The sequence below is a fragment of the Ictalurus punctatus genome, chromosome 28, assembly GCF_001660625.3.
Source record: "Ictalurus punctatus breed USDA103 chromosome 28, Coco_2.0, whole genome shotgun sequence".
Lineage (NCBI taxonomy): Eukaryota > Metazoa > Chordata > Actinopteri > Siluriformes > Ictaluridae > Ictalurus > Ictalurus punctatus.
The window spans coordinates 3,979,754-3,992,442 of NC_030443.2; the positions used below are offsets into that span (position 1 = coordinate 3,979,754).

The 12,689-nt window shown below is 40.8% G+C and overlaps 1 protein-coding gene across 1 annotated transcript; it reads right to left on the reverse strand.

Annotated features, from left to right (window-relative positions):
- Positions 1 to 1,092: 1,092 nt before the first annotated feature.
- On the reverse strand, positions 1,093 to 9,237 carry nup88 (nucleoporin 88). The gene is made up of 17 exons (XM_017460715.3): positions 8,962 to 9,237; positions 8,459 to 8,628; positions 8,149 to 8,274; positions 7,801 to 7,887; positions 7,455 to 7,631; positions 7,105 to 7,285; positions 6,695 to 6,845; positions 6,083 to 6,181; positions 5,893 to 5,983; positions 5,472 to 5,576; positions 5,194 to 5,352; positions 4,889 to 5,014; positions 4,693 to 4,758; positions 4,338 to 4,418; positions 4,073 to 4,199; positions 3,444 to 3,562; positions 1,093 to 1,361 (listed from the first exon to the last, which is right to left on the reverse strand). The coding sequence occupies exons 1-17, from the start codon at positions 9,196 to 9,198 to the stop codon at positions 1,298 to 1,300; spliced, it is 2,166 nt and encodes a 721-aa protein (XP_017316204.1). The 5' UTR covers positions 9,199 to 9,237; the 3' UTR covers positions 1,093 to 1,297.
- Positions 9,238 to 12,689: the final 3,452 nt, after the last annotated feature.

Consider the following 12,689-nt stretch of genomic DNA (forward strand, 5'->3'; position numbering starts at 1 on the left):
TTCATGAGTCCATTGTCTATCCTGAGCAGTTAAACTGCCCACTGTTCTTCAGAAAAATCCTCCAGGTCCTGCACATTCTTTACTTTTCCAGCATCTTCTGCATATGTTCGGCTATATGATGTTGAGATCCATCTTTTCACACTGAGGACAACCAAGGGACTCGTACACGACTATTGCATAAGGTGCAAACATTCACTGACGCTCAACACCATACATTAAGAGCCAGGGGGGTGTAAACTTTTGAACAGCATGATCGGTGTAAATGGTTAGTTCCATGTCTCCCAGAAGGCAAAGTACGATCTCATTTAGCGTCTGAAGGGCAGTACTAAATGAAAAACAAAAAGACCTTTAAACAAAATTTACACCGTTCATCCTGTTCAAAAAGTTTACACCCCCCTGGCTCTTGAGCATCACTGAATGTTTGCACCGTTTGTAATAGGGCACAACTATATATACACAGTTAAATGTATAAATGTGTCTGAAAGTAGAATAAAGAATCTTTGAAATAAATAAGAACGCACCAAACAATGCAGCCACTTCCTCCCACGAAACCTACTGCTCATTCTGTCACTCAATGATACTCCATTTGTGCACACAGCAGGATGTGGTGGCTCTTTCGTGAGATATAATGCCACAGATGATCAAAAAAATAGCTTCCGTGCCATAAAAGAAGACCACAAGCTTTAAATATCCCTGTTTCTTAGCAACATTAATAGCGCTGGCCGTCTCTGGCAGAACAAGTCGTATACTCTACATATTACTTCTAGACCAAATATCATCTGTGTGAGGAATAAAATAAAAATGCAAAAATAAAATCACGTCGCAGAGGAAATGCAAAGTTCTCTCTCTTGAAGTGTCAGTGTTACAAAACACTGACACTGGAGACTCCTTCCGAATGTGTTAAACAGTTTGTATGGAGCGTCTATCATAGCTAATATATCCAAGTCCCTGTGTTAGGTGTTAATATAAAAAAAACGAAAACATATTTGCCTTACTGCCAGAACTGGCGTCCAAGGTTTTAAAAATCAACACCTTCTGACCAATCAGAATCAAGATCAACAGTGCTGCGGTGCGCTCACAAATAACCAAGCCTTGTTAAATGTACAAAAACCTTTTATTTCCACCAATGGATTGTTACACTTGTAGACATAACCTAGTAAAGCTACCGTATACAAAGGCGTCAGCTTATCTTTCGTCCTCATCGTCATCGGACAAGCTGCAAAGGAATCCCAGCACTGTGAGCTGAAAACAATGTGGTGCGTGAGACGTGGACGGCTCTCGCTTCTCGGGCTGCTCTTCAGAAGCTGAAATGGTTCTTGATGTCTTTGATCTGCTTCATCATGTCAGCGATGTGTTCACTCCTACGAGGGAAATGAAAGGACAAACAAGCACTTGACTTGAAGTTTCAGTACTAGCGTCAGTTAGATTCTTTGGTTTTTAATTGATTAATGCAAGTTAAATGTTTTGAATTGATTAAATGACCATGTCACTTGCTGTAGAAAGAGGGTTCTGAATGAATACATTTAATTTACAGCATACCTCTCACCCCCCCCCCCCCCTCCCTCCCACCACCACCACCAAAATTCATTTATTAAATTAACATTTAGCAGGCGTTTCCAGAGTCCCTCTTTTTCTGTGGCTGATTGATTGTTATGTAGTGATCGATTATAGTGAAGAGAAAGTGATTTGGGATTTAACTTGTTTTCAGGCAGAGGATTTTAATAACATTCTACCTGGCATGTCAAATGGAGGTAAATAGCAGCAGTAAAAAAAAAAATATATATATATATATATATATATATATATATATATATATATATATATATATATATATATATATATTACTGAGAGTAAGTATGTAAGGCAGTAAGTACATACAGTCAGTAAGCCTGTAATTAAGTCAGTCAGTAAATGAGTATGGCAGTAGGTATGCAAGTCAGTAAGTTAAAAAAAAAAAAAATCAGTATGTCAGGGCGAATGAAAGACTAAACAGTTTTGACAAAGTCAATGTCAGTAAACGAGTCAATATGCCGGTCAGTAAGTATGTAAACGAGTCCGTATGCCGGTCAGTAAGTATGTAAACGAGTCAATATGCCGGTCAGTAAGTATGTAAACGAGTCCGTATGCCGGTCAGTAAGTATGTAAACGAGTCAATATGCCGGTCAGTAAGTAAGTAAACGAGTCAGTCTTTGTCGGTCAGTAAGTAAACGAGTCAGTCTTTGTCAGTAAGTAAGTAAACGAGTCAGTATGTCGGTCAGTAAGTAAACGAGTCAGTCTTTGTCAGTAAGAAAGTAAACGAGTCAGTATGTCGGTCAGTAATTAAACGAGTCAGTCTTTGTCAGTAAGTAAGTAAACGAGTCAGTATGTCGGTCAGTAATTAAACGAGTCAGTCTTTGTCAGTAAGTAAGTAAATGAGTCAGTATGTCGGTCAGTAATTAAACGAGTCAGTCTTTGTCAATAAGTAAACAAACGAATCAGTATGTCGGTCAGTAAGTAAGTAAACGAGTCAGTATTTGGGTCAGTAAGTAAGTAAACAAGTCAGTATTTGGGTCAGTAAGTAAGTAAACAAGTCAGCATGTCGGTCAGTAATTAAATGAGTCAGTCTTTGTCAGTAAGTAAGTAAACGAGTCAGTATTTGGGTCAGTAAGTAAGTAAACAAGTCAGCATGTCGGTCAGTAATTAAATGAGTCAGTCTTTGTCAGTAAGTAAGTAAACAAGTCAGTATTTGGGTCAGTAAGTAAGTAAACAAGTCAGCATGTCGGTCAGTAATTAAATGAGTCAGTCTTTGTCAGTAAGTAAGTAAACAAGTCAGTATTTGGGTCAGTAAGTAAGTAAACAAGTCAGCATGTCGGTCAGTAATTAAATGAGTCAGTCTTTGTCAGTAAGTAAGTAAACAAGTCAGTATTTGGGTCAGTAAGTAAGTAAACAAGTCAGCATGTCGGTCAGTAATTAAATGAGTCAGTCTTTGTCAGTAAGTAAGTAAACAAGTCAGTATTTGGGTCAGTAAGTAAGTAAACAAGTCAGCATGTCGGTCAGTAATTAAATGAGTCAGTCTTTGTCAGTAAGTAAGTAAACGAGTCAGTATTTGGGTCAGTAAGTAAGTCAGTATGTCGGTCAGTAATTAAATGAGTCAGTCAGGGTCAGTAAGTAAGTAAAGGAGTCAGTATTTGGGTCAGTAAGTAAGTAAGTGAATCAGTATGTCGGGCAGTCAGTAGGTAAATCAGTAAGTATGAAAGAAGGGGAGTTGAGACAATGATGCCGCAGGTCCCTGTGATTATTTTTCACCTCGTGGTTTATGTGATGAACACAGTGTAGCAGTACAGTGTCATTTGTAATATTTGACATGATTTCTTTTTTTTTTTTTAATAGCTGGCAGCCCTAAAATATACAGAGCGAAGGCTGATGGTGGAAGTATTTGAAGCTCTGTGTATGTGTTGACTCACTGTTCCTTTAAGACGCCCTGAACACACTTCCTCTGGTGGGCGTTTAAGGTTATAGTGGCTCGGGCCGAAGACGAGCCTTTATCCATCTGCTTCTTCTGGTAGTCCTTCTTCATGTTCACCTGAGAAATCGTCAGGTCAGGAGATGAGACGAGATGATTATTTTTGGGTCTCTTTGCAAATAAATAAACGACGGCTCAGACTGTCTAGACTGCTTCTAGTGAATGAATGATGTAGATATCCGACATGCACGTGAATATTTTGCCTTAATATTGCTCCGCCGTTGTCTTGTGAGGTCACGTGACCAAACAGGCACACTACCACACGTTACGGAAATCCCCTGACCAGCATGACCACAGCATCTTACTCATGTTCTATTCTTACTTATGTAAGAACACTACCCACGAAGTCGAGCGTTCAGGACAGCACCTAAAGTAACCAAATACCGACGGACACTTTTCCAGACCTTTATACTCGGCATGTTTTGATAGATCCTTGGTCTTCGTGACGCTCCATTCAACTTCTGATGTCGACAAACTAAATTTTGGGGCTTTCACAGCAATTAGGGTGACTGTTCGAGTGCAAGGATGCAGCAACAGGAAGTAGAACGTGTGCCTTCCAGTGCAACTGACCTGTGTGATTCTGTTGTCGAGGTGACGCAGCTGGTCGTTGATGGTCTGCAGCTCTTTCTTCATGTCCTTCTCGCTGTCGGACAGCACAGGAAGCTGACTGCGCAGGCTGCCCAGCACATTCTTCATCCTATATACGCCCACGCAAATGAGTGACCACTTTTTTTTTCCGAAATTGGTTGAATTGACGTGAACGTCCTGTTTATAACGAGCAAAAATACTTTTCACCCAGCATTATCTCCAGGAAAAGTCTGAACAATGCACCTACCTGTTCATAATGGCTTCCTGCCGATATTTAGCGTCCTCGTACTTGTCGGCCAGGCGCTCTGCTGCCTCCCTCAGGCTCTTTCTGTTCGATACAAACCACAGAATGAGCAAAACACCGTGTACTACTGCTGGAAGCCACAAAACTAATGACTGAGGAAAGGCAGTGGGGCATTTTTGTCGATTTACTCTACAGCTAATGACAGCAGAGGACGATGAGGGCAGGGGAAAAAAAGAAATCAGTATTTTACTGATCCAGTGCATGAGATATAAATAAAGCAGCTTAAACAGATACACTGAGGTGGTTTTGGTGCATATTGATTCAAGTCATTTTGAATCAAGGCAGTGTTGATGGCTACCTGTCCTCCCGGCACATTGTGAGGTCCTCCAGCTGCTTGTTCTTCTGGCTGGTCAGCAGTTTGACTCTGTGAGTAAAACAAGCAGCCACAATGATCACAATTGATGTAATAGCACCATAATTAATAAAGCCTAATAATAATAGTAATAATAAGGAGTGTCTATTCTAGACAAAATAAAATCGATTTAAACGTGAACCTTTTCTGCATTTCCTCACGGGCCAGGTCCAGCTTGAGGATGTACTCCTCCCGAAAGACCTGCGTGGCTCTGTTCAGTAGCTGCAGACACTCTGGAGTGGGAGGGGAGGAGTCCTTATCCCCGGACCTGAAACACACACAAACACCAGTCATGTTTACAGAATAATGGAGCCATTATTAACTTAAGATTCAATTAATTCATTTAACAAATATCGTGCATCGTTGATTATTATAAGGCATGATTATTCTAGAAGCAATTTGCAAACAGCGCCTTCGAGTGACAGTTCTATGATTTGTGTAACTTACCTGAGCATGAGCGGATTGGTGGAGCTGCGTGCCAGTATGTTCCGGATGTGCTGCTCGAACGAGTCGTGAGCCAGTCCACGCAGCGGGGAGCTTACAGACGTGTCCTCCGCTCCCACCCGCGAGCACAGCAGAGGAGGAGACGGAGGACGTATAGAACTACTGCAGGGTGAACAGGGGTTAAAAAAAAACAACAAAAAAAAAAACAACGTTAACGCCTGCCGTGGGTTCGTGGCTTAACGACGAGACGTTTAGCTAGGACAGAGTTACGGGTCACTTACAGCAAAGGAAGCAGGAGACACTCATAAGTGCTGGTGATGCAGATCAAGGTGGCACCCAGAGACAGATCAGACACGATCCAGAAACCACGAACTGGAGCTGGCAAACTATGTACACACACAAGCGCACAAACAAAATGATGGTCAACTCAACCTTAACTGTTTATCTTGAATCAAAAGAAATGACTTCATTATTTAAGATCATCTCACACGATATTACTAGGGTCACTTATCCCAAAAAAAAAAAAAAAAAAAAAAAAAAAAAAAAACCCTTCTTTTTTTTTTTTTTTTTTTTTTTTTTTTTTTTTTTTTATATTGTTATTTTTTTTTTAAATTCCAAATTGAATCTATTCTCACAGCTCTACTACTATGATGTAGATTTTCGCTCTTCTATTATTGCATGACTCTGGATTTTCAAATCTACCTGCTTGCGAGGGGTTTGGTGCAGAGGATGTGCTCGACTATGCAGCGCTGCTCAGCTGTCAGCTCCTGCAGGCTGTCCTTATCCTCCTCATCTGCATATACACATACATCATTTTTATTTATTTTTTGCTGGACTAGCACAAGATCCGAAGACATAGCGTTAAGGCGACGCCGCTACAGCGCGTCCTCACCCGACTGCAGGAACTTGTGGAGTTTGTTGAACCACGTGAGTCCTACACTGTGAACGCCCGCCTCGTGTGTACAGTGGTACCTGTGCTGACAAAGAGGGTCTGAAAAACAAAAACAGACATTTGTATGTATTAAGGGGAGCTACTGATACAGAGCAGGAACAGTGTATGCTGTTGGTAGAGGTCCACTGATTGGTCGGTTTTGCCAAAATCCACAACCATAGTCCGCTGTCGTTATACAGTACGAGAGCGGCCTCTAGAGGCGAAATAAAAACTATCGCTGAGAAATTTTGTTGTGTTATTTGAAGTGGGTTTTTTTAATTCGTTTTGAATGTCTATAGTTTTATTTGTTATGCTACTTTTTGGTTCATTTTGGATGCATATCTGTTTATTTACTTTAATATATATTAATATTTATTTCATTGAAAAAATATTACGGTACATTTTCACAGTACAGTCAGTGCTGTTTATTTTTGCAATAAAATTCAGCAATATTTTACTTTGAGTGTTATGTTTTCATTCGGTTTCAATATTAAAAACTATCGGGTTGATTAATCGGTTATCGGCATGGACGGCCAGACTTAGTTATCGGTTTCGGTAAAATCCATTATCCACCTCCATGTAATCGGATCGGGCAGGTGAAGTCCGAATCCGCTGGCTCGTCTTCTTCCCCGGCGGCCAGTTTGAGAGTGAGCTCCAGCTCTATGCACTCAAATACGTAGAGCGATGGCACCGTCTCGGAACCTCGCGACCACCTCTCTACAGCCTGAACACACACACGCAGCAAATATTACACCATATTAACACTGAAGATTAAATTTTTTTAATTAAAAAATTATTGTTTTGTTTTTTTTTTCATTTTTGATTCAATACCAGTATCAGAATATCAGCCAATACCCAACACTTTAACCAAGGGTGGTAATAATTTTGGACCGGAGTGTAGTGTACTACTGCTGAACCTATACAGACTTTTAAAGTAATTCGAAATATGCACACTTTATTAAAGGAAGTTTGTTTGTACGTACTCCACCGTCTTCTTCCCCCTCCGCCTCCAACACGACGCAGTGATAGAGGATTCCTGCTTCAGTTGCGATCACCAGGATGTTGGGCACGCAGGGCAGACAGAGCACGGCGCAGGCGTCGTATCCGTAATTATCTTCTGCAGCAGGGTACATGGGTAGAGGACCCAGGAGCTTCCCGAGATTACTGACACACACACACACAAACACACAGAGATAGCAAAACAATGAAAGTGAAAACCCTGCACAACCTATTACACTGAAAACATTCAGAATGTTCTGAATATTACTTAAAATTGAGGGTAATTAATATATACATAATTAACTGCTCTGCGTTTCTAAACAAGAGGTCTTACGTGTAGGTGAGAGACGTGTAACTCAGAAACGTTTCCCCATTCCCATAGAGGATGTATAACGGGTAAACCAGCAGGTGTTCCTTCAGGCGCGTACCGGCGAGGTGACGAGGGGCGCTGACTAACGGCCCAAAGTCGAACGCCACCGCAATCTCGCCCAGAGAGGCTGCGTACGAGCGCCTTAGAGGAGAGAAGCAACCCAGTAAACGGTTTGTTAGAGTAAGTATCGTTAATACTGGGATTCAATCAACTGCCGGTTTATTCGCAGTGCATGACTTCTCATCTCAGAGCAGCTCCGATTAAAATGCAAGTGACTACACGGTAGAAAAAAAAAAAAAAACGTGTTTACCCTCTTGGGTGGATGCTGGTCTCCTCCTCAGACTGAGACACGGGAAGCACTCGGGCTGGGGTCTGAGGCTCTTTAAGACTGTAGAACCTACAGACACAAACGTCAGGTTTTTATAGGTTATTTTGTTTTAGCACCGTTTTCTGATTTCTAACAGCAAAGTCACATCAATGGAATTTTCTGGAATACATATTGGACAAAATAAATAAATACGTAAATAAATAAATAGATAAATAAGTTCCAACGAGGTGATATATATCTTTTAAGCCTTCGGGTCAGAAGCAACGAACTCTTCGATTACAGATCTCTTTATTCATGCTGTTCCCATGTGCTCACGGCTCTCGCGAGTACCTGATGGTGTTGTCTGAGGTGAGCAGCACTAGGTGGGGCTCCTCCGTCTCACTGGGGTACCAAGCAGCTTGGCGCAAGGTCACAGAGGTCAAGCTGGTGAAGAAGCGCTCAGCCACAGGAATAGTCCTGAGAAGAAAAAAGATTATTAGAAATAGATTAGAAACAATGGTACGAGTACAGGTACGGGTACGAGTACACGTACGGGTACGAGTACAGGTACCGCCCATCCCCCATTCCCTAGAACCATTCATCTTCACAGCGGTAACTCTTGTGAACATTATACGGCGTGGCGCACCATTACTCAACTCACTTGCAATTGATCTCGAGGCGTCCACCTTCGAATTCGGACTTCTTGCCCCATCGTTGGGGTAACTCCAGCACTGTCGCCCCACGCTGACCAACGAGAGCCACATGATACTGAGTGGGACTGAGAAGCACCTGACACACTTCGAACAGCGGTGGGTTGATGCACATCAAAGTCTGTAGACAGGACCAGATAAAAAAAAACTAGACACACACTCAGCAGCAGTCAGACCTACAAGAGACTAACACTCAGAGAGGAAACATGCTTTGTTTTGTTTTGCTTTTTAACTCATGGGATTTAAACTCAGTCACTGACACCAGGAACAATTCTGACTGTCATTTGCAAGCCAAATAACAGCTAGCTAGCTAGCTAGCTAACTTTCTATAGTAAAACACTGTGCTGTCGTTTTCTGCAGGTTGGAAGAACTATAAATAGGTATAAGAAGAAATATAAATATATAGTAATCTCTTAACACACTGGCTAATTAGTGAACACGCTACACTTCTAACCTGGTATTTCTCCGTGTGTGAAGGAAGCTCGGAGTTGAGCTGCCGGAGGTTTGTTGTATAAAACACGCTTTCCAAATTGTCCCACACAAACAAATCTCCGTTCAGGCAAAACGTAAGGTTTTTAACGATCCTCCTGCTCGTCCCCTGTGGCTCCAGATTCCGGCTCTCTTGCAGTTTACAGAATATTTCGTGATTAGGGAGCTCATCCCTCCAGCGGTCCCCAACCAACATCGCCATTATTTTCGTGTGTGTGTTTCGTCGCAGGATGATGACGTCACGCAACTGGCGGGCTCCGTTTTATTAATGGAATATGTTTGTGCGGAGATGTTTGGGATTTGTTTAGTGAATCGCTAGTTTGTTAGTTGGTGTCGTAAATATAATACAATAGAATATAATAAACAAATAAACCGAAACAAATCATTTCCTTAAATTATGTCAAATGTTTCCTGTAAAATCAAGGTGTAGGTAGGTGTGAGGGTGTAGGTAGGTACCGTGCTGAAAAAGAAAAACAAAACAAAACAATAGAAACCCTTATAGAATTTTGTCATAGTTTTAATGGTTATAATAGGAATTCTATTGGTTTTAATGGAAACTGTAATGTTCCCTGTGGGTCTCTAGTGCTAATTTGTTGGCTTTAATTGGTGGCAAGTGATGTCTAGTAGATACCATTAAGGACTGATAATGGTAATTGTTTTAATGGTTAACAGCTGATGGTTTGTAATGGTAGATGTAGTGGAAACCATTCAAATTTATGTGATGGTTTCTATTGTTTTTTTTAGCATGGTATATAGGCAGATGGGTGGGTATGTAAGTGAATGGGTAGGTAGGTGATGGGTAGGTACATAATTGGTTGGTAAGTGAATGGGTGGGTAAGTGTGTAGGTAGGTAGATGATGGGAAGGTATGTGAATGGGTAGGTGGATGATGGGTAAGTATGTGAATGGGTAGGTGGATGATGGGTAAGTATGTGAATGGGTAGGTGGATGATGGGTAAGTATGTGAATGGGTAGGTGGATGATGGGTAAGTATGTGAATGGGTAGGTAGATGATGGGTAGATGAGTGACTTAGGACTTTTTTTTTTTTTTTTTTAAGTTTCCAGTGCTTTAAGTTAGGGGTTCACAAACTTTTCCAGGGCAAGGCCCCCCAAATGGCATTAACATTTGACCGAGGCCCCCCTTTTGCAAGATGTCTTTAAAACACATTAAAAATACAGACTTCTGAATATATCCACCTTTATTTTTTTTTTTATTAATTCTTACATCTTTACATTACATTAGGAATTGATTGTGTGCGAGTGTGTGCGGTTGTCTGAGAGTGAGAATTTATTTTTCACACCAAATTGTTGAGGCCCCCGGGCGCCCCCTAGCGGCCCCCACTTTGAAAACCACTGCTTTAAGTGATTTATCCTTAAACAATAAACATTGCCACAGTCTAAAAAAGGAATTTTAAAACAAGTCTTTATTGGCAATGTTTCACTTGTGTATTATGCATGCTTATTTTATTTTACTGCATATGGTGTGTACTATAATCTTAGTTGTAGTGCCCCTACTAGATGTTCCTTATATCTTTGTATATTAGTTGTATCTGTTTGAGAATGTAAAGAAATGAAATCATGTACAGTCACATCGTATTAATTAACGCTCCTGCGACAGCATATCCTGCCACAGATGAAAGTGATCATTGTCTTCAGGTGTTGTTTCTGTTTGCTAGACCAAACATCATTAGTAATTTGCACTGTACGATGAAGACGGAGAGACCACCTGTGCTGTGACATTGGTACAAAATACAGATGCTGGGAGGCCCACAGAGATATAACATATAATGCATTCCTTTTTTTTTTTTTTTAATATGTGATCATTAAAACTTTGTCGTTGTCCCCTTAAAGTTATGACAATTCCTGTACAGAGGAGAGTCGATCTACCTCCACACAGAATCTTGGCAGTGTAAAAAAAATCAATTAATTAATTAATTAATTAAATATTTAAAAATATTAAAAATATTTGGTCTGTGTATGTATTACTGACATTTGTAATATAAATTATATTGAATTATCATTCTGTCTTCCTGCAAAGGAGCTGTATAAGGTCCTTATACATTCAACAATAATTGACAGAATAATAATAATCAGTAGGACAAAGTGTTTGCCTACTGATTATTATTATTCTGTCAATTATTGTTGAATGGTATATTCTAATATCTGGACTATAGAATGGTATATTCTGTATTCTGGAACGGAATATTTTATATTCTGAATACAGAAAATAAAGAAACAATGAACCTCAACTGTTCACTTTGTGCATTAGTCATTTAATTAGAAATTATGTGGGCAGATCACATCTTATAACACCCTGCCATCTCGTTGGCTCACTGGGGGTTCCTCTTGCCATCTTCATCAATGGTTCATCATGGTTTATGGCACAAAATTGTGCTGTTTGAGTGCAAGGCACACTGTATGAATGGCCCGACACACCGTTGCCTTTTCTACATGCTCGGCCTCACCCACATTATATACAGAAAACTCCTTGCGGCAAAAAAAAAAAAAAATGAAGGGCAATGCATAAAATGTGCTCGGTGTTAAGCATTGATCCATGATGTGTCATGTTGGCGATGTGAGGTTTCAAAATCTTACATTAATGATTCTCACGAAAAAAGGTAACACTCCCACAAATATTCATCCGAGTATGAAAAAGCAACAACAACAAGAACAGCAGCAACAACACCACCACCAACAACAACAGCAGCAGCAGCATCAACATTAGCAGCCACAAGAACAACAAGAAAAACAACAGCAACACCACAACACCAACAACAGCAGCAACACCAACAGGAGCAACAACAAAAACAACAGCAACAACAGCAGCAGCAACAATAAAAACAACAGCAGCAGCAACAACAAAAACAACAGCAGCAGCAACAACAAAAACAACAGCAGCAACACCAACAGGAGCAACAACAAAAACAACAGCAACACCACAACACCAACAACAGCAGCAACACCAACAGGAGCAACAACAAAAACAACAGCAACAACAGCAGCAGCAACAATAAAAACAACAGCAGCAGCAACAACAGCAGCAGCAACAATAAAAACAACAGCAGCAGCAACAACAGCAGCAGCAACAACAGCAGCAGCAACAACAAAAACAACAGCAGCAGCAACAACAAAAACAACAGCAGCAGCAACAACAACAGCAGCAGCAGCAACAAAAACAACAGCAACAGCAGCAACAACAAAAACAACAGCAGCAACACCAACAGCAGCAACAGCAGCAGCAACACCAACAGCAGCAGCAGCAACACCAACAGCAGCAGCAACACCAACAGCAGCAGCAGCAACAACAAAAACAACAGCAGCAACAGCAACAACAGCAGCAGCAGCAACATTAGCAGCCACAAGAACAACAAAAACAACAGCAACACCAACAGCAGCAACAACAAAAACAACAGCAGCAGCAACAAGAACAGCAGCAGCAACTACAACAGCAACGAAATAACAAACCAAACGCAAGGAACCAAGAAGCTGTCAGGCTACACATGGACACCAGTTATCTGGGTCTTACCCCATAGGCCATGCCACAACACACATATGTATCTGTTGTTCCTGACAATTAAAAATAAATAGATAATTTTTTGTTTGTTTGTTTGTTCTGCCTGCATATTTTTTTTTCTGTTCCTGACACAAAACCGAATGACCAAAAGGTACACGGATCAATGAAGTATTTTGGGGA